We start from the raw sequence: 19,432 nt of genomic DNA, 5'->3' as shown, positions 1-19,432 counted from the left end.
ACCTTGATCACCCACTCAAGTGGGCGTCTGCCAGATTTCTCCACTGTCAGGTCCCCATATTCCCCTTTGTACTCAATTAGCATTTTGTGGAAAGATACTCTGGTATTACGCCAATATTCTGATCTCCAGCAAACCTCACCCACCAGCCTCAGCATCCATTGCTGACTCCTGCCTGCCAGGTAGTGATGACCTATGTCTGTCATTCCTTCTGCATTTGTTAATCGGCATTCTCCTGTAAGGCAGAGCTCTCCTCCTCCCCCTCGCATTTACGTGGTCGTTCATTTATCTGCATCAGCACAGGCTCCCAGATTCCTGTCGGATTCAGTGGGGTTTACTCTGCTCCTCTCACTTATTTTAATGCTTTAATTGTCCTGGCTCTGGTCGGTGTGTCTTCAGTCGGCTCCATCATTCTTTGAGCATCTTCTTACTTTCTGGCACAAGAAGATGTCTGGGGCTCGTCACGTACTTTCCCTTCAAAGTGCCCCAGTTCTTTTGAGTGGAGAATGGTATTTAGAAACCCAGATCAGGGCACTCAGTGTGCTCACTGTTCTAGGTCCTCTCTGTGGACAAAGCCAGGAAATGTATGTAGGTATAGAGGAACACAGAAACCAACATACACATACACACATACATATAGATGGATACTACTCCAATATCTGTCTGTTGATATTTAAAACCGTGAGTTTATAGCAGCACCCCCATTGCCAATGCAACACCTCAGGCTTCTTTCTAGCCTTCTCCCTTCCATGCATGCAAATATCATCTCTGGCAGTGAGAACCTCCCCTTCCATTCCTTTCATCTATTTACTCATTGGCTCGACGGAACTGACCTCCCACCCGCCCCAGCCCCCTTCTCTGCCCTACCATGCCCTCTCCCCCTCACTGCCCTGCTTCCTTGCACACTGGACATACCACACGTGGCACCCCTTCCTCTGGTCACTTCCTTCTTCAGGCACCAAGGGCTCTGCGCAAGGCAGGAAGGAAGGGAAAATTGGAAGGGAAGTGGCTGACCACTTCCCATTTTGAACACAATTAAGGCGGCCGTGCACGCTGTGTGTCCGCGGGCGGGTGGTGAGCGTGTCTCTCCCTGCTGTAGGTGTGTCAGCCTCTCTCCACTCAAGCTCTCTGACAGGCTCATGTTGCATCCGCCTCCCTCCATCTCCCCTTGTGCTCCAGGGCTTTGGGGAGGGATAAACAATAACCTGAACGCAGGTCCTTGGGATGGGTGAGCGATGGTCCAATCCGCACGCCCAGTCTTACGCAGCAGCCCATTTAGCTGTCGGGTCTGTGGTCATGATGGGTGGGTGCGGTGCTGACGGGGAGGTGGGGAGCCTGGGGTTCTTAGCTTCCCTGAAGCACCTGCACGAGGAACACACCCTAACCCGCAAGGCCCCCTCCACTCGGCCTCAGCTCTCGGGAGAGCCCGTTCTTGTCCCCTCCCACAGCATTGAACTTACTAGCACCAGCAAGCGTCTGTGGACCCCTAAGCTATCCTGCCTGGGCAGAGCCCAGCCCTAGAAGCAGCTGGCTGTGCTGCATGTCTTGGGCAGAGCTCCCCAGATGTGGCAGCCACACCTGGCCAGGGCCTCTGCGCTTGGCATGCGTCCCCAGCCGCGTCTCTGTTCCCTGAGTCCCCACCCACAGCCTCCACAGCCACCCTGCCTGCCATGTTGGGCAGAGGCTCTCTGGGAAGGCACGTGTCACATTTCTGCCACCTGCAGGCTGATCCGAGGAGCTGAGGCGCTCCAGCGTCCCCGGACATGTGGGGAGCGGGGGTGGGGGCAGTCAGGTGCATTTTCAGAGGCAGATGGACCAGCTGGGGCTCCTCCACGGGACAGCAGGCGAGAAGTATGGGATTCCCACTCCAGCCTTCTCCCTCTGGCACACCCGTTCCCGAGTAGGAGCAGGTGGTACTTATTTATGGGGAGGGGGGTGGTCAAACTGTCCCACCTCATAGGAGCAGAGGTCACCTGGCAGGAAGACAGCACATGCCCGCTGGACCGCCCCCAGGCACCTGAGGGTCCAGGAGCTTCCTCGGGTGTGACCCCCATCCTTGTGGCCACGTTTCCAGTGGCTCCAGGAATGAAGTGGGTCCTCTCACCTCAGAGGCAAGGCTTAGATCCTGAGCCTTAGGGTCCCTGAGCTTTCTCCTTCCCTGCTGGACCCAGTCCTGCAGGTGTGCCAGCTCCTTCCCTGTAGGCAGCCACCGCCTACCGGGAGATCCGGGGCCCTGAGAAATAGTCCTGGCCCTTTTGGATGTTCTAGTTGCAGTGAATAGAAGGGCCTCCATGTGTAGTTAGGGAAGGCCCAGGCGGACTGGCTGGATCCTTTAAACAGCCCTGCCAGTGATCCTTTGCCTGCCTGCCTGCCTGCCTTACCAACACGGCCACCCCCAGTTCAGGAGGCCATTTTGTTTGCCATTGAGGAGAGGAAGCCTGCAGACTCCAGTCTGTACCCCCGTGTCCCTTGAACACTCTGGTCATCTGGCTCGTCGCATGCCGAGGTGCAGGACTACCTCTGTGCTTCAGCCTGTGGGCCACTGTTGGCCTCTTGACCCGAGGGCTCTGCACTGCCCCTTTATCCTGGAGAGTGAGCTTGTCCCAGACCCAGGACCCAAGCTAGGGGAGAACCAAAGTCATCAGTGATGTCCTTGTCCCGCCCAGGTGGGAACCTCGGGGTACCTGCACCTCCTGGCCCTGCGGGTTGCGTCTGGCCCTGGGATGAGTCAGCTCTTAGGGAACCAGGGAGAACGGGCAGCGCTTCGAGCCCTTTTCTCTGTGGTCAGTCTGCTAAAGTGATTTTTCTCAAACCGCCTTTCCGATCGCATTTCCCGATATGGAGGGGAAAATGGAAAGTCAAGGAGCCTTTGGATGGCCGGAGGGCCATTTGGGTGTGGTTTTGGACCATCCCTTTACCCTCCTGCCTTCTCCTCATCTGGGGCAGACAGGATCCTTCCGGCCTCTCCTCCGGGGCCTGTGTCCACTAAGGGTTCCCTCCTTCAGGATCAATGCTCTCATAGGTGTCGCTTTCCAAGAGGTAGGCGGGAAGAGTTAGCTACCTACAGATCTCTCTTTTCTGTTGGTCAAAGTAAGAGATGCTCTTCATAGAAAACCAGGAAGCAGAGACAGCAGCGAGGATGCAAGGTCAGCACTTGCTGAAATCTTGGGCCTGCGTTGGCACGTGGGCAGATTGCACTGCCTTTTTCTGAGCAGCACGATGCTTGCCCTCCCTCTGACCGAGTCCTCTGCCCCAGGCCACCGAGGAGAAGGAGGAGATGGAGGAGCTGCAGGCCTACAACCGGCGGCTTCTGCACAACATCCTGCCCAAGGACGTAGCCGCGCACTTCCTGGCCCGCGAGCGGCGCAACGATGAGCTCTACTATCAGTCGTGTGAGTGCGTGGCCGTCATGTTCGCCTCCATCGCCAACTTCTCCGAGTTCTACGTGGAGCTGGAGGCCAACAACGAGGGCGTCGAGTGCCTGAGGCTGCTCAACGAGATCATCGCCGACTTTGACGAGGTGCGGCCGGGCCCCGACGCCCCCTTTCCCATCACCAGATGTGAGCAGAGGCGTCAGGCGCTCTGTGTCCCAGGCACTGTCCCAGGCATCTGCATACATTTCCTCCCCATCACCATGTCACGATGGGGAGGACGTGGCCCCCGCACGTTAAGCGTCCTGCCTTGGGTCACTGCCTGCAAGCGGCAGAGCTGGAGTCCCAGCCCAGCTGTTTGAATTTGCAGTCTGTGCACGTTGGCTGCCCCATCGAAGCCCCGCCTGGCTGACTCGCCCCCATCACCCGCCGTTCCTCTCATGCCATCTAGGACTGGATGGGGCTCAGGCTGGGACTCAGCATTTGAGAGAGTCCGAGGGAGGAGGAGTTCCCAGGCTAAAGGAGGAGGCAGGACAAAGATGCAAAGCCCTGAACAGCAGAGGCAGAAACAAAGACATTTTCTTCTTGGTTTATTACTCCCTTGTTGAGCACCCAGTGTGTGCCAGGCCCTGGGGATGCTGTGACCAGTAGAGCAGTCTCGGGGCTGGGAGCTCACCGCGTAGTGAGCGTGAGAGGGACGAGCCCAGCGGGAATACAGGGGCTGGGGCGTGGAGCTGGGACCAGGCAGTGTCAGAAGCAGGCCCCGAGACTCCCGGGCGGCGGGGTAACTGGAGTTGGCTGCAATGGGTGTGGACAGGCTTCCAGCAGGTCCTGGAGACAGGAGGAGAGTGTCCTGCTGGACAATGGTGAGGAGGTCTCCCTGGGAGGGATGGAGACCTGAGCCGGGAAAGGGGAAAATGGCTGCCAATCCCTGTCGGAGGACAGAGCCCCAGAGGTGACTAGTGACCTGGCCCCAGGGGCTCTTGTACGGGGCTGGGCTCATAGATAGCCCACAGCCACTAGACAGCCACAGGGTAAGTGCTGGAGAAGGCCAGACTGTTGGGGAGCACCAGGGCTTTGCACTGAGTTGGTGACGGAAACGGGCCCCCTGTGTGAACTGAGGAGACAAGAGGGGCCGTGCTGCTGCACTTCCCTGCAGACCTCAGTGCCCAACTTGGGGGTGACCCAGTTTGTCCTCCATCTGTCCAGATCATCAGTGAGGATCGGTTCAGGCAGCTGGAAAAGATCAAGACCATCGGCAGCACCTACATGGCCGCCTCGGGCCTCAACGACTCCACCTATGACAAGGTGGGCAAGACCCACATCAAAGCTCTGGCTGACTTCGCCATGAAGCTGATGGACCAAATGAAGTACATCAACGAGCACTCCTTCAACAACTTCCAGATGAAGATTGGTGAGCCCGGCCTGGAGTCCCGAGGGCTTGTTGGGACTCCCACCCACCATCCCCCATGCCGCCACCATGACCCAGTCCGAGCAGAGGCTAACAATGCAGTGTGTCCCTGCCCGAGGGGTGGGGGTAGGCCCCCATCACACAGCAGAGTTCTCCCAGGGCCTGGAGGTGCCTCCTCTGCATGGTGGTAAGCACTGGACACCCTCTTTGAGTTCCTGCCTCTCCCACTCACTGTGCCTGCCAGAAAGGCTTTGTGGGGGGATGCTGTGCGCCAAGGGCAGAGGGGCCCCCAGTGGGAGAGGCGGGAACTCAGAGAGAGGTTATCACTGAGCTCCAAGTGGTTTCTGTGCACACGTGAGCACAATCTTCTAGGTGCTGTGAAAGCTCTTCTGGTCTACGCGAACTGGGGAAAGAAATGGTGAGGATGTGGAGATAAGTCAAGTCCACATATCCTTCCCTGGATCCCTTCTTTGTCAAATGCCTTGGCCCTCGCTGTGTGGCTTTGAGGAGCTTCGTAGATGCTGTGGTGTCCTGGAGGCAGGGCCGCTGCGGGAGAGAGTGGGGAGCTCTGAGCAGAGGCCCTGGGTCAGTTTCAAAACAGGCAGAGCCATACTCTACTTGTTCAGAAAATCTTTGAACCAAAACCCTATATAATTTTTTTTCATTATTTGTATTTTATTATTTTATTCCTTAATTGAAGTATAGTTGATTTACAATATTATATTAGTTGCGGGTGTACAACATAGTGATTCAATATTTTTATAGATTATACTCCATTTAAAGTTATTGTAAAATATTGGCTATATTCCCTGTGCCGTACACCTTTTGGTATTCAATTTTGTTGTTTTATTACCCCAACCTTTTATTCTGACACGTTTCAACTCTACAGAAGAGCTGAAAGAATAGCGCAGCAGCACACTTGCCTGTTCGCTCCCCTACTATATCCACAGAATGATCTCAGAATCACTACTCTGTGTTGCTTGATAAGGTTCAAGGTGTCTCAGCAGTTTGTTTTTTTAGCATGTATCTTGCCAAGGATGCCCAGGCTTTCAGAGTAAGAGTTCCTTTTTCAGAAGAAACTGCTTTGTCGAGCATTGCTCTCTCCTCCTTCTGAGGACGGTGGAGGTAAAGAATGCTTTCCAAAAGAGCAGGCCTTTGTTCCTGTCAAAATTTTACTGTATGATTGACCCCCCCCTCCAAGAAATATCTCATGCCAAAAATTATTCAGATTTCAAATTCTGTAAAACAGGAACAGAGATTCACCAACAAAAATACTGGTGTTTCATTTCTAAAAATTAGCACATTAGACTGAAATATTGGATTCCTAAAAATCAATATTGTGATCATGAATGTCCTCAGGAGACCTTTCGTTCTGGCCCGAGTGCTGGGAACTGAGCTTTCCCCGAGGAGCTGGCGGTGTGGGCCCGTGGACACATGCCTGTGGACTGGACCAGGTTTTCGTTTTGCATCGGCTGCTGGAAAGCCAGACCAGAGCCAGCTGGGGGCCTGCTTTAACTGAGGGCAGCCTGTGCTTCTATGTTAATGTCACTCTTGGTTTCCTGGCATGCTGCCATTCTTATTTTCCTTTCACCCCATCTCCCTCATCCGCACTGATCTCCACTTTTCTCCCAGTGTGCACTTATTTCTGTGAGCCGCCCCAGCTCCTTCATTGGACCAGGACTGGGGACTGAGTGGCAGGCAGATAAGTAGCTGGGCAGGCAGTTGGGAGCCTTGTGTGGCAGATCCCGTCCTACAGACTCAGGAACGTCTTCCCTGGGGAGCGTGGCTTTTGGCCAGTGAGGGCGACAGTCCAGCCTGGGAATAGCACGTGAGGTAAAAAGCTACATGTGGTTTGATGGAACCAAAGAGGAGGGTCGTGGAGGGAACAGTTTTGAAAACTGATGACATTTCTGACTTAGTGAGTGGCCAAGGGGTGTATGTGGGAGCTTCTGCTGTGTTTGTGGTCCTGCCGCTCACACACAAGAGTTAAGCAACAGTGAGGCTTAATAAGGCCCAGTGTGAGAGACAGTTTATGTAATAGGAGGGAGCACCCTGGGGCTTGGAGATGGGGCAGGAAATGTCTAGCGAATGCCGGGTGAGGCAGATGTGTCCAGGAAGGACTTCGCCAGGAGAGGAGGAGGAAGGACACTTGAGGTGGAGAACAGCACGGCAGAGGCTCAGGGGCAGGGTTGCTCAGTGTTGTCTTGGGCGGGACTGGGAAGGCAGACAGACCGGAGCAGAAGTGTAGGAGAGAGATGGAGAGGGAGAGCCCATGTGGACGGTGCTGTGGCATCACCGCCCTGGCTCAGAGGCCTGAGGGAGGATTACCTGGAGAGAGGAGACTCTGGGGGCAGGGAGGTGGGCTAGGAGGTAGGTTCTAAGAACGAGAATGGTGGCACCCCTGAAACAAACAGAGGAGCAAGGAAGAAGAAAATGGCGAGTCTGGTATATTGAGTCCGAGTTGAAGGTGAAAACTTAAATGCCACCGAGAGAGGGGGAATTAAGGAAAGGCAATCAGACAACACAGAGGTTACTGGAAACTTTGAAGAGGGCAGTCTGGCGGTGGATTTGCAGGAGCTGAACGTTGCCTGGGTGGCGAGGACACAGGAGCAGCGGCTATGTGATTGGGTTCCTGTGGTCTCAAGATAGCAAGCATGCAATGGGAGCAGAGCAGTGGCAGCTGTGGGGTTAGGCACAGCCTCAGGGCGGGAGGACGCTGGGTGTCTTCAGGCCAAGAGTCGGGGGGAGGGAGAATGGTAGTGAGGGCAGGCAGGGCAAGCGTCAGTCTGAACCCTGATGAGCACTCTCACTTCTGTCCCCTGCAGGGCTTAATATCGGCCCCGTAGTGGCTGGGGTGATTGGGGCCCGCAAACCTCAGTACGACATCTGGGGCAATACAGTGAACGTGGCCAGCCGCATGGACAGCACCGGCGTGCCCGACCGCATCCAGGTGAGTGCAGGAGCACCCCTGTGGGGACCTCTGTGTGATGCTAAGTGGTCTTCCAGCAGGCCGCCTGCTGTTCCCAGTCAGAATTTCCGCAGCCAGATTTGAGGGTGATGGGGCAGTTGGCGCTGGTATCTTGGAAGCTTGGAGAACACAATTGTGTTTTGGTCCGTCGGTACCTTGGACAGATCTTCTACCCTGTGCAAGCCCTCTACTGGCCACAGAAGGAACTGGGGGGGATGAGGGCAGCCCGCTGCAGATGCCAAGCCACCAGGCACGCAGAGCGGACACGAGGCGGCCGCAACGAGCAGGGTCTTGCCAAATGGAGCCCACAGCACTCAGGGCCTAGCTCTGAGAACCAGACGAGGCCACTGGTCCCGGGATGGCACTCCCACCAGCCTCAACAGCCAAGGCGCCTGGCCAGAGACCTGGAGACGTTCTCCCGTCTTCATCCTTTGCGTCTGGTGCTTGTGATTCCCAGGCCTGCTGCTCTTCAGCCTCTTTTCTTTGTTTTTCTCAGGCCTTCCTTGATTCTTTCTGCTCCAATCTGACACAGAGAGGCCCTGGACTGGGCTCTAGTCTGGCACCCCCGGGTCCCTGTGAGGCTGTGGCCGGTCATTTAGCCTCCGCGGCCTCGGGGGCCACTGTTAAGGTCCTTGCTCACACGGACGCTGCTTAACTGGCCCCTAACTTCTCTCCCCTGGGGGGCCTCTGAACAAAGGGGCTGACCCCAGCACAGCCCTGGCTGGCCTGTGGGTGCTGCCGGAGGGCCCTGGCCAGATGGCCTTCTCTCACCTCCATCCCTGTGCCAAAGCGGGGGGCAGGGGAAGGGACAGCAGAATGGGAGTGGGGGTCCTCAAGGGAGATGGGGAGACAGGATGAGTGTTTACAGAGCCTCCAACCCCAGCCACAGACAGGTGTGAGGGGCTCAGTCAGTAACCACACGACAACCCAGCACCTCGCCTTTGCATGGGGCTTACCTTTCACGGAACATGCTGCCCCCTCCTCCCTGGTCCGACAGCAGGCGTGTGATGGGGGCGCTGGCGGGGGGCGGGTGCTGGCTATGCTCGGAAATGGCTCTTGGATCACCTTGGGGTGAGGCGCTCGTCGTCCTGCTGCTCCTGTGCCCCCTGCTCTGGCCCTTCGCCCTGCAGTAGTGCTGTGTCATTACTGAAACCACCTGTGAATTCTCCTCTTTGTTCCAAAAGCCAAAGCAGACAGGCAGTACCATCTGAAGTGAATCCGGGCTCTAGCATTTATTAGCTACGTAACATCGGGCAAGTGACTTAGATTTTATGAGCCTGAGATCATAGTTCTTACCTCACAGAAGGATGAAATGAGATCAGCAGTGGTTCTCCAACTGTCTGTGGTGAAAAACTGGTTTCTAGAACTTTCTGATCACTCAGGAGTGAGACTTTGGTAAACCCTTGGGCAGTGATTGTGGGGAGTCAGACGGCTGTGAGCTCCTGAGCGCCTCCCCTCAGCGTCTGCGTTTCTCCCACTGTGGACGATGACAGGCAGTTTGCGGGCCGCAGGCACACACGAGGTGCTCGCCACGCCACGCAGCAGGGGTGGGTGCTGCCGTCCTTCCGGTTTCTGAGGCCCTTCGTTGGACGAGCCGCCCCGCAGGGGCACGCCGCCCATCCTTCTGAGTCGGAGGCAGTCAGGGCTCAGGTCATGAATGGCCTGTCCTCTCTCCTCGTTTGCCTCCTAGGTCACCACAGACATGTACCAGGTGCTGGCCGCCAACACGTACCAGCTGGAGTGCCGGGGTGTGGTCAAGGTCAAGGGCAAAGGCGAGATGATGACATACTTCCTCAACGGAGGGCCCCCGCCCAGTTAGCAGCCGCTGCGTACGCCAGGCAGCCTGGCCTCCAGAGAAACGGTGGAAGCCTCGCTCCAGCCCACGAAGCCGCCCTGAGATTTTCCACATTGACTCCAGAAGCAGCTTCTGCCTTGGCGGGCGGGCGGTCTCCGTCCCAGGCCCCGGGGTGCCAGCGTCCTGCGAGCACCAAGCTGACCAAAGATGTCTCCCCCTGTCGTAGATGCCGCCAGACTCGGTCCGAATCTCGTTTTCTAACGGGTGCTGCGGCGCGTGCGCGGGCGGAGAGACGCCGCTGGAGGGGCCTGGGCGCGCGGCAGCTCTGTGTGCGGGGCGGCGGGAGCACGGCCTCGGCGGGCGGGAAGCGGCGCCACCTGGCCTCGGGCTCTGGGGCTGCTTTTCTATGTGAACCTTTAAACTTCAGACCGAGGCCGAGGCCCAGCTCCGTGGTGGAGGGGGCCCGGGTCAGGAGTGCTGGCTTTGGAGGGACCGAGGCCTTCCTCGCGGGCTCCTCCCACACCCACACACACAGCCGGTGCCCCTGGAGGGGGCAGAACTGCGAGGGGGAGGCCAGAGGCCCCGGAGCAAGGAGTGGCGGTTCTGAGAAAAAGAAAATATTTATTAAATAAAAACACGTTTCTGTGCCCTTCTTTAGACTATGCTAGTTGTATGCGTGTAAGAAACCCACAGGTAAAGCAGGATGCCACTGGGGAGGGAGGGCGGGGAGCCCAACTTGTCTTTTTGTATTTTTTACTTTGTATTATTGAAAACCTTGGAGATCTAACAAATATACCAAATTCTATATTTTGTAAATTCTCTATATTAGAAAACAGCTGTGCACAGCAGGGCATTTGTGCTCATTTGTACTGTACGTATGTCAGTGTACTGGAGTGTGTGTGTGTGTGTGTTTATGCTGCGGAACTGGTCTCATTCAGGACACCTGTTTCCCTCACTTCAGATTTCCCCAGGTCCAACCAGAACAGTGAGCATATCCTTTCGGGGTACCATAGGTAGGAAGATGCATGCACACATTACCCCACCTCTCTCTCTCTCTCTCTTTCTCACACACACACACACACACACACACACACACACACATATCACTTCCTCTAAGTAAAATGCAAACAAAATGAAAAGAAGACAAAAGCTTCTTTCCCATCTCAGGCCAAGTCGGAATCAAGGGAAGCAGCCTCAACCTGCCGTGGACAGCTCGGCCACCTTCCACCCTTCCACTCCCTGAGATGTCAGCGTTTGCTGCCTGCAGAGAGGCAGCTTCTGCAACTCTGAGAGCTCAGCTGGTGTTGGGGGTGTGAGGAAACCTCGCCTGCCTGGCTCCTCTGTTGGCCGAGGTGCAGGTGGCTCTCTCGGGAGATGATCCCTTAGACTTGGGGATGTAATGTGCAGTTCTCAGGCAAGGAAAGGGCGGTGGCCTTGCTCTCCACCTGCAAACCAGACAGAGGAAAGAGTAGAGGCCAGCTTCAGAGTCCATGGGGCAACGCTAGCAGAAATTTCGTTTTGTCTGATTTTTGTTTTGGGGGGAGGAAGCAGTCAAATATACCAAGAAAAAGCTCTATTTTTTATACCCTATGAGGGAGGCATTTGGGAAATGATATACTATTATAGAGACATATTCAAACAGAATCCTTTGGTCCTGTGCCCAGATCTTCTCGTTGCTTCTCAGGGCAGCATTATTCTTACCTCCAACATGGGCTTGAAGGAGGTGAGGAGGCAGCTATATGCCAGCTGCGAAATGTTACTTTGATGCCCACCTGCACCACCTCTCACTGGACACTAGCACCACCCTCCCCTTTCCACACACTGTCTCCCACCCCAGTTTGAACACAGCTCTGAGAAGCAAAGCTTATGGACCTAAAACTGGCAGCCTTAGTCTCTCTGTGCTTTTGCTGCTCCAGCCTCTGAATTCTGCATCACGCCTCTTGCATCTGTCATGAGGGGCCGGCTCTCTCCCTGGTGTTGTATTCAAGTCCCTGACCCCTCCATATGGCCCGCCAGTGGTGCTGGGTTTTCATTTTGCTCCCAACCTGAGTAATGTGTGTGCTGAGTTTCTCCTGTGTTTCCCCTGTTGGTCATGGCCTCCGTGGCCTTGTGGGGACCCATCCTCCCCATCCCGGCAGTGACTGGTGACAACGTGTAGTGCTAGCTCTTCATTCCCTCCAAGGGGTGTGCACACTTTTTATCCCTGCTCTTGCAAAAATGAATACAATTATGATTTCCCATGGAAATTGAAAAGTCTATTTAACTAATTTAACTATTAAACACTTTCACTGGTAACGTGTCCTGGTCTGATTTACATCTTGGGCCGTGGGCCTGGCTCCAGCTGGAAGAACAGTGCACTCAGCACAGGAGAGGCACTGCGGAGGGAGCCTCAGAGGGTGGAGAGTGCCCCTGAGTGGGCACAGTGCACTGCTGTGGCGAGAATGTCAGCTGAAGACTGCAGTCATTGTAGCAACAGGTGGGAGAACGCTGGTGACCTTGGACTGGTGACCTTTGACATGCCAGGGTGCAGGAGGCTGAGGGATGGAGAGATGAGGAGAGGGGCCAGGGGTGAAGGGGACAAGGGATGGAGGATGGAACCAGAAAAGGTCCAGGGTCAAGGGGAGGATGTTTTAAAACAGGTGAGCCAAACATGTTTCTTTGCTAAGGGAATGAAAATTGAAAATACAAGAGGGAACACAGATCATCGAAAGGACCCAAGTAGGTGGCAGTGGGGGAGATGTAGGCAGGAGGTGAGCTGACTTGACCTGGATAGCTAAGAACAAGGGCTACCATTTAGTAGGCACTCTGTGTGCCAGAGCATGGGATAAGCACCCTACAAACATGCCATCATTTAATCATCCTGGCCACCGCATTTCACTGATGAAGAAACAGAGAGGTTGAGTTACTTGCCTAAGTCCACACAGCTGGTAATTAACAGATGAGATTAAAGCGGGCCTGTCTGGTAAGCCCAGGCAGGGAAGTAAGTTCATGTGTGTCCAGGACTCCTCCTCCCCTGAGAGGAAGGCAAAGGGGGGTAGGAAGCCAGGGGACACTTTTCAGCAATTCCCAGCTGCTGCACCCATCAGATGCAGGATTATATTTGGGTTCAGGAAATAAAACCAGAGGGGCTTGGTCAAATTAAATTGAACACAAGTGAAAATGAAGGAACCGTTGAAAGACACTTCACTGGGGTTCATTGCAACAGTGGCCACATGGGGACACAGATGTGGTAGTCCTGGTCCTAGGCAGGTCTCCTGCCCCAAAGAGAATAGACATTAGGAATTCAAATGTGCGTGGTGAAGGATGTAATTGCATAGAGCTAAAGTTTAATTCGAAGATCTTTTCAGGCTGGAGTGAAACCGTGGGTAATTGTTAGTCAGTTCCATTTCACCTGTAACCTGCCTTCACTAATCAAGGTCATTTTAATTGTTGCTACAAAAGACTTGCGTGTCCTCCAATCTGCACGTAGCCGAAACAATAACATATTGGCCCGAGTTGTTTTCCAGAGACTTAGAGTCAGCTGCTTCTGGTTCAAGCTGAGCTGGTTAAAACTCTTAACCACCAACCCTTCAACTAGGCATGCGCAAGTGACCTTTTGACCGAGCAGAGGCCTGTAGCTTAGTTACGCTTGCGCAGAACAGGGATTTTTGCACCTTTTTCCAATCACCTTTCCCCACACTCCATGGTCCTCAAACCGCCCTGCTTCTTTATTGGTTATCCTATATAAATACCCCGAGCCCCTTGCCTTGGGGAGGTGGATCTGAGGTGTGTTCTCCCGTCTCCTCTCTTAGCTGCCTTGCAAATAAACCCTCTGTTTGCTGCAAACCTTGGCGTCTCAGCGTTTTGGCTTGCTGTGCTTCGGTGAGCATGAACCTGGTTCCGTAACAGGTTTGGTGAGCCAGCCAGAAGGTAAGTCCAAACGGAGTTTTGCCCATGGTTCATCAGCCCCCTGCCAGTATTGAGAGCCTGTAGACAAGTCCAAGTAGCTGCCTGGGCCATTTGTTCCAGGGGCGACCTCTCCCACCCCCTACCCCACGCGGGATTTACCCAGGGAGGTGCCGCTGACCTCCCGCGCTTAGTTTCATTTTGGAGTGAAGGAACGGTTTGGAAGATGACTTTTGGATGAGAAACCTTGTTAAAGAAACACCTGTGCAAGCCTGACCAGATCATGGGCTGGAGGCCCACCTGGCGGGGTTGTGGCAGATGAGGTAAAAGGTTACAGCTGCTGAGGGACCCTGTACCTGGGTTAAAGGCTTGGGACTCCCGCGGTTTTGGTTTGGTTTGGTTTTGTCTTGGTCTTGTTTGTCCATGTCTGTGTTGGGTTGTCTTACTTATTAAGAACTGGCTATTGGGGATTGAGCTTCTTGGTGACCATAGCAAGGACTGGTAGAAAGATTTTGTTGCTGTGAGCACCTGGCAGTAAATCCCCTTCAAAATCGGAAATGTTAATTCAGTTCCCTCTTGCAGCCTTCTAGGCTGCGTTCTCCAAAACTGGGGAGATCTCAGTTATGAATCCATGGAAAAGAAAAAGATGCTATTTTTTGGTAACACTGCATGGCTTTAGGCCTAAGACCAAAATGGCCTGAAAATGGATCCTTAAATTGATAGGTTTTTTCTGACTTTTGACTTTTATTTTTTTATACAACAGGTTCTTATTAGTTATCCATTTTATACATATTAGTGTATACATGTCAATCCCAACTCCCAATTCATCTCACCACCACCAACACCCCCCCACCACTTTCCCCCCTTGGTGTCCATACGTTTGTTCTCTACATCTGTGTCTCAATTTCTGCCCTGCAAACTGGTTCATCTGTACCATTTTTCTAAGTTCCACATATATGCATGAATATACAACAATCGTTTTTCTCTTTCTGACTTACTTCACTCTGTATGATAGTCTCTAGATCTATCCTTGTCTCTACAAATGACCCAATTCCGTGCCTTTTTATGGCTGAGTAATATTCCACTGCATATATGCACCACATCTTCTTTATCCATTCATCTGTCGATGGGCATTTAGGTTGCTTCCATGTCCTTGCTATTGTAAATAGTGCTGCAATGAACATTGGGGTGCATGTGTCTTTTTGAATTACGGTTTTCTCTGGGTATATGCCCAGTAGTGGGATTGCTGGGTCGTATGGTAATTCTATTTTTAGCTTTTTAAGGAACCTCCATCCTGTTCTCCATAGTGGCTGTATCAATTTACATTCCCACCAACAGTGCAAGAGGGTTCCCTTTTCTCCACACCCTCTCCAGCATTTGTTGTTTGTAGGTTTTCTGATGATGCCCATTCTAACTGGTGTGAGGTGATACCTCATTGTAGTTTTGATTTGCACTTCTCTAATAATTAGTGATGTTGAGCAGCTTTTCATGTGCTTCTTGGCCATCTGTATGTCTTCTTTGGAAAATGTCTATTTAGGTCTTCTGCCCATTTTTGGATTGGGTTGTTTGTTTTTTTAATATTGAGCTGCATGAGCTGTTTATATATTTTGGAGATTAATCTTTTGTCTATTGATTCGTTTGCTAATATTTTCTCCCATTCTGAGGGTTGTCTTTTCATCTTCTTTGTAGTTTCCTTTGCTGTGCGAAAGCTTTTAAGTTTCATTAGGTCCCATTTGTTTAGTTTTGTTTTTATTTCCATTACTCTAGGAGGTGGGTCCAAAAAGATCTTGCTGTGATTAATGTCAAAGAGTGTTCTTCCTATGTTTTCCTCTAAGAGCTTTATAGTGTCTGGTCTTACATTTAGGTCTCTAATCCATTTTGAGTTTATTTTTGTGTATGGTGTTAGGGAGTGTTCTAATTTCATTCCTTTACGTGTAGCTGTCCAGTTTTCCCAGCACCACTTATTGAAGAGACTGTCTTTTCTCCATTGTATATCCTTGCATCCTTTGTCATAGATTAGTTGCCCATAGGTGCGTGGGTTTATCTCTGGGCTTTCTATCCTGTTCCACTGACCTATATTTCTGTTTCTGTGCCAGTACCATATTGTCTTGATTACCGTAGCTTTGTGCTATAGTATGAAGTCAGGGAGTCTGATTCCTCCAGCTCTGTTTTTTTCCCTCCAGACCGCTTTGGCAATTCAGGGTCTTTTTTGTCTCCATACAAATTTTAAGATTTTTTGTTCTAGTTCTGTAAAAAAAAAAAAAAAAAAAAAAAAAATGCTATTGGCAATTTGATAGGGATTGCATTGAATCTGTAGATTGCTTTGGGTAGTATAATCATTTTCACAATATTGATTCTTCTAATCCAATAACATGGTATATCTCTCCATCTGTTTGTATCATCTTTAATTTCATCAGTGTCTTATAGTTTTCTGCATACAGGTCTTTTGTATCCCTAGGTAGGTTTATGCCTAGGTATTTTATTCTTTTTGTTACAATGGTAAATGGGAGTGTTTCCTTAATTTCTCTTTCAGATTTTTTATCATTAGTGTATAGGAATGCAAGAGATTTCTGTGCATTAATTTTGTATCCTGCGGCTTTACCAAATTCATTGATTAGCTCTAGTAGTTTTCTGGTGGCATCTTTAGGATTCTCTATATATAGTATCATGTCATCTGCAAACAGTGACAGTTTTACTACTTATTTTTCAATTTATATTCCTTTTATTTCTTTTTCTTCTCTGATTACCATGGTTAGGACTTCCAAAACTATGTTGAATAATAGTGATGAGAGTGGACATCCTTGTCTTGCTCCTGATCTTAGAGGAAATGCTTTCAGTTTTTCACCATTGAGAATGATGTTTGCTGTGGGTTTGTCGTGTATGGCCTTTATTATGTTGAGGTAGGTTCCCTCTCTGCCCACCTTCTGGAGAGTTTTTATCATAAATGGGTGTTGAATTTTGTCAAAAGCTTTTTCCTGAATATTGAGATAATCATATGGTTTTTATCCTTCAATTTGTTAATATGGTGTATCACATTGATTGATTTGCGTATATTGAGAATCCTTGCATCCCTGGGATAAATTCTACTTGATCATGGTGTATGATCCTTTTAATGTGTTGTTGGATTGTTTGCTAATATTTTGTTGAGGATTTTTGCATCTATATTCATCAGGGATATTGGTCTGTAATTTTTGTTTTTTGTAGTATCTTTGTCTAGTTTTGTTATCAGGGTTATGGTGGCCTCATAGAATGAGTTTGGGAGTGGTCCTTCCTCTGCAATTTTTTAGAAGAGTTTGAGAAGGATGCGTGTTAGCTCTTCTCTAAATGTTTGTTAGAATTCACCTGTGAAGCCATCTGGTCCTGGACTTTTGCTTGTTGGAAGATTTTTAATCACAGTTTCAATTTCATTACTTGTGATTGGTCTGTTCATAGTTTCTATTTCTTCCTGGTTCAGTCTTGGAAGGTTATACCTTTCTAAGAATTTGTCCATTTCTTCCAGGTTGTCCATTTTATTGGCATAGAGTTGCTTGTAATAGTCTCTTAGGATGCTTTGTATTTCTGCATTGCTGTTGTAACTTCTCCTTTTTCCTTTCTAATCTTATTGATTTGATCTCCCTCTTTTTCTTGATGAGTCTGGCTAATGGTTTATCCATTTTGTTTATCTCCTCAAAGAACCAGCTTTTAGTTTTATTGATCTTTGTTATTGTTTTCTTTGTTTCTATTTCATTTATTTCTGCTCTAATCTTTATGATTTCTTTCCTTCCACTAACTTTGGGTTTTGTTTGTTCTTCTTTCTCTAGTTCCTTTAGGTGTAAGGTTAGATTAGATTGTTTATTTGGGATGTTTCTTGTTTCTTGAGGTAGGGTTGTATTGCTATAAACTTCCCTCTTAGAACTGCTTTTGCTGCATCCCATAGGTTTTGGATCATCATGTTTTCATTGTCATTTGTCTCTAGGTATTTTTTGATTTCCTCTTTGATTTCTTCAGTGATCTCTTGGTTATGTAGTAATGTATTGTTAGCCTCCATGTGTTTGTGTTTCTTACGTTTTTTCCCCTGTAATTCATTTCTAATCTCATACAGTTGTGGTCAGAAAAGATGCTTGATATGATTTCAATTTTCTTAAATTTACTGGGGCTTGATTTGTGACCCAAGATGTGATCTATCCTGGAGAATGTTCCTTGTGCACTTGAGAAGAAAGTGTAATCTGCTGTTTTTGGATGGAATATCCTGTAAATATCAATTAAATCTATCTGGTTACTGTGTCCTTTAAAGCTTGTGTTTCCTTATTAATTTTCTGTTTGGATGATCTGTCTATTGGTGTAAGTGAGGTGTTAAAGTCCCCCACTATTATTGTGTTACTGTCGATTTCCTCTTTTATAGCTGTTAGCAGTTGCCTATGTATTGAGGTGCTCCTATGTTGGGTGCATATATATTTATAATTGTTATATCTTCTTCTTGAATTGATCCCTTGATCATTATGTAGTGTCCTTCCTTGTCTCTTGTAACATTCTTTATTTTAAAGTCTGTTTTATCTGATATGAGTATTGCTACTCCAGCTTTCTTGTGAGTTCCATTTGCATGGAATATCTTTTTCCACCCTGTCACTTTCATTCTGTATGTATCCCTAGGTCTGAAATGGGTCTCTTGTAGACAGTATATGGGTCTTGTTTTGTATCCATCCAGTGAGCCTGTGTCTTTTGGTTGGAGCCTTTAATCCATTCACACTTAAGGTAATTATTGATATGTATGTTCCTATTACCATTTTCTTAATTGTTTTGGGTTTGTTTTTGTAGGTCCTTTTCTTCTCTTGTGTTTCCCACTTAGAGAAGTTCCTTTAGCATTTGTTGTAGAGCTGTTTTGGTGGTGCTGAATTCTCTTAGCTTTTAAAGCTTTTGATTTCTCCATCGAATCTGAATGAGATCCTTGCTGGGTAGAGTAATCTTAGTTGTAGCTTCTTCCCTTTCCTCACTTTAAATATGTCATGCCACTCCCTTCTGGCTTGTAGAGTTTCTGCTGAGAAATCAGCTGTTGACCTTATGGGAGTTCCCTTGTATGTTACTTGTTGTTTTTCCCTTGATGCTTTCAGTAATTTTTCTTTGTCTTTAATTTTTGCCAATTTGATTACTATGTGTCTCGGCGTGTTTCTCCTTGGGTTTAAGCTCTATGGGACTCTCTGCGCTTCCTGGACTTGGGTGGCTATTTCCTTTCCCGTGTTAGGGAAGTTTTTGACTATAATCTCTTCAAATATTTTCTTGGGTCCTTTCTCTTTCTCTTCTTGTGGGACCCCTATAATGAGAATGTTTTTACGTTTAATGCTGTCCCAGAGGTCTGTTAGGCTGTCTTCATTTCTTTTCATTCTTTTTTTATTCTGCTCCACAGCAGTGAATTCCACCATTCTGTCTTCCAGGCCACTTATCTGGTCTTCTGTCCCAGTTTTTCTGCTATTGATTCCTTCTACTGTATTTTTCATTTTAGTTATTGTATTGTTCATCTCCGTTTGTTCTTTAATTCTTCTAGGTCTTTGAACATTTATTACATCTTCTTTTTTTTTTTTTTTTTTTGCGGTACGCAGGCCGCTCACTATTGTGGCCTCTCCCGTTGCGGAGCACAGGCTCCGGACGCGCAGGCTCAGGGGCCATGGCCCACGGACCCAGCCGCTCCGCGGCATGTGGGGTCTTCCCGGACCGGGGCACAAACCCATGTCCCCTGCATCAGCAGGCGGACTCTCAACCACTGCACTACCAGGGAAGCCCTTGCATCTTCTTGATCTTTGCCTCCGTTGTTTTTCCGAGGTCCTGGATCATCTTCACTATCATTATTCTGAATTCTTTTTCTGGAAGGTTGCCTATCTCCACTTCATTTAGTTGTTTTTCTGGGGTTTTATCTTGTTCCTTCATCTGGTACATAGCCCTCTGCCTTTTCATCTTGTCTATCTTTCTGTCTAAATTATGTTACAATTTTGCAACTAGATTTATTTTGTAAATAGGAAGAAAAGTGGAATGAA

At 49.8% G+C, this 19,432-nt stretch overlaps 1 protein-coding gene across 3 annotated transcripts in view; it reads left to right on the top strand.

Annotated features, from left to right (window-relative positions):
* Window positions 1-10,317, top strand: part of ADCY5 (adenylate cyclase 5) — a 155,839-nt gene extending 145,522 nt beyond the window's left edge. Inside the window, exons 18-22 of one of the 3 annotated variants that reach the window (XR_003792385.1) lie at window positions 3,254-3,517; window positions 4,578-4,782; window positions 6,412-6,612; window positions 7,605-7,729; window positions 9,438-9,460. Coding sequence is in view for 2 of the 3 variants with exons in the window: in XM_029214843.1 (XP_029070676.1) it covers window positions 3,254-3,517; window positions 4,578-4,782; window positions 7,605-7,729; window positions 9,438-9,566 (723 nt within the window). In the remaining variant the exon portion in view is untranslated. Of the gene's footprint in view, window positions 1-3,253; window positions 3,518-4,577; window positions 4,783-6,411; window positions 7,291-7,604; window positions 7,730-9,437 lie in introns of those variants that run through there. The other 2 variants (XM_029214843.1, XM_029214842.1) reach the window with 2 other exon arrangements.
* Window positions 10,318-19,432: the final 9,115 nt, after the last annotated feature.

Source organism: Monodon monoceros, unplaced genomic scaffold, assembly GCF_005190385.1.
Source record: "Monodon monoceros isolate NGI ecotype Baffin Bay Population unplaced genomic scaffold, NGI_Narwhal_1 Super_Scaffold_11, whole genome shotgun sequence".
Taxonomy (NCBI): Eukaryota; Metazoa; Chordata; class Mammalia; order Artiodactyla; family Monodontidae; genus Monodon; species Monodon monoceros.
The sequence above is the reverse complement of the archived record's forward strand: the minus strand, read 5'-3'. Positions and strand labels throughout refer to the sequence as shown.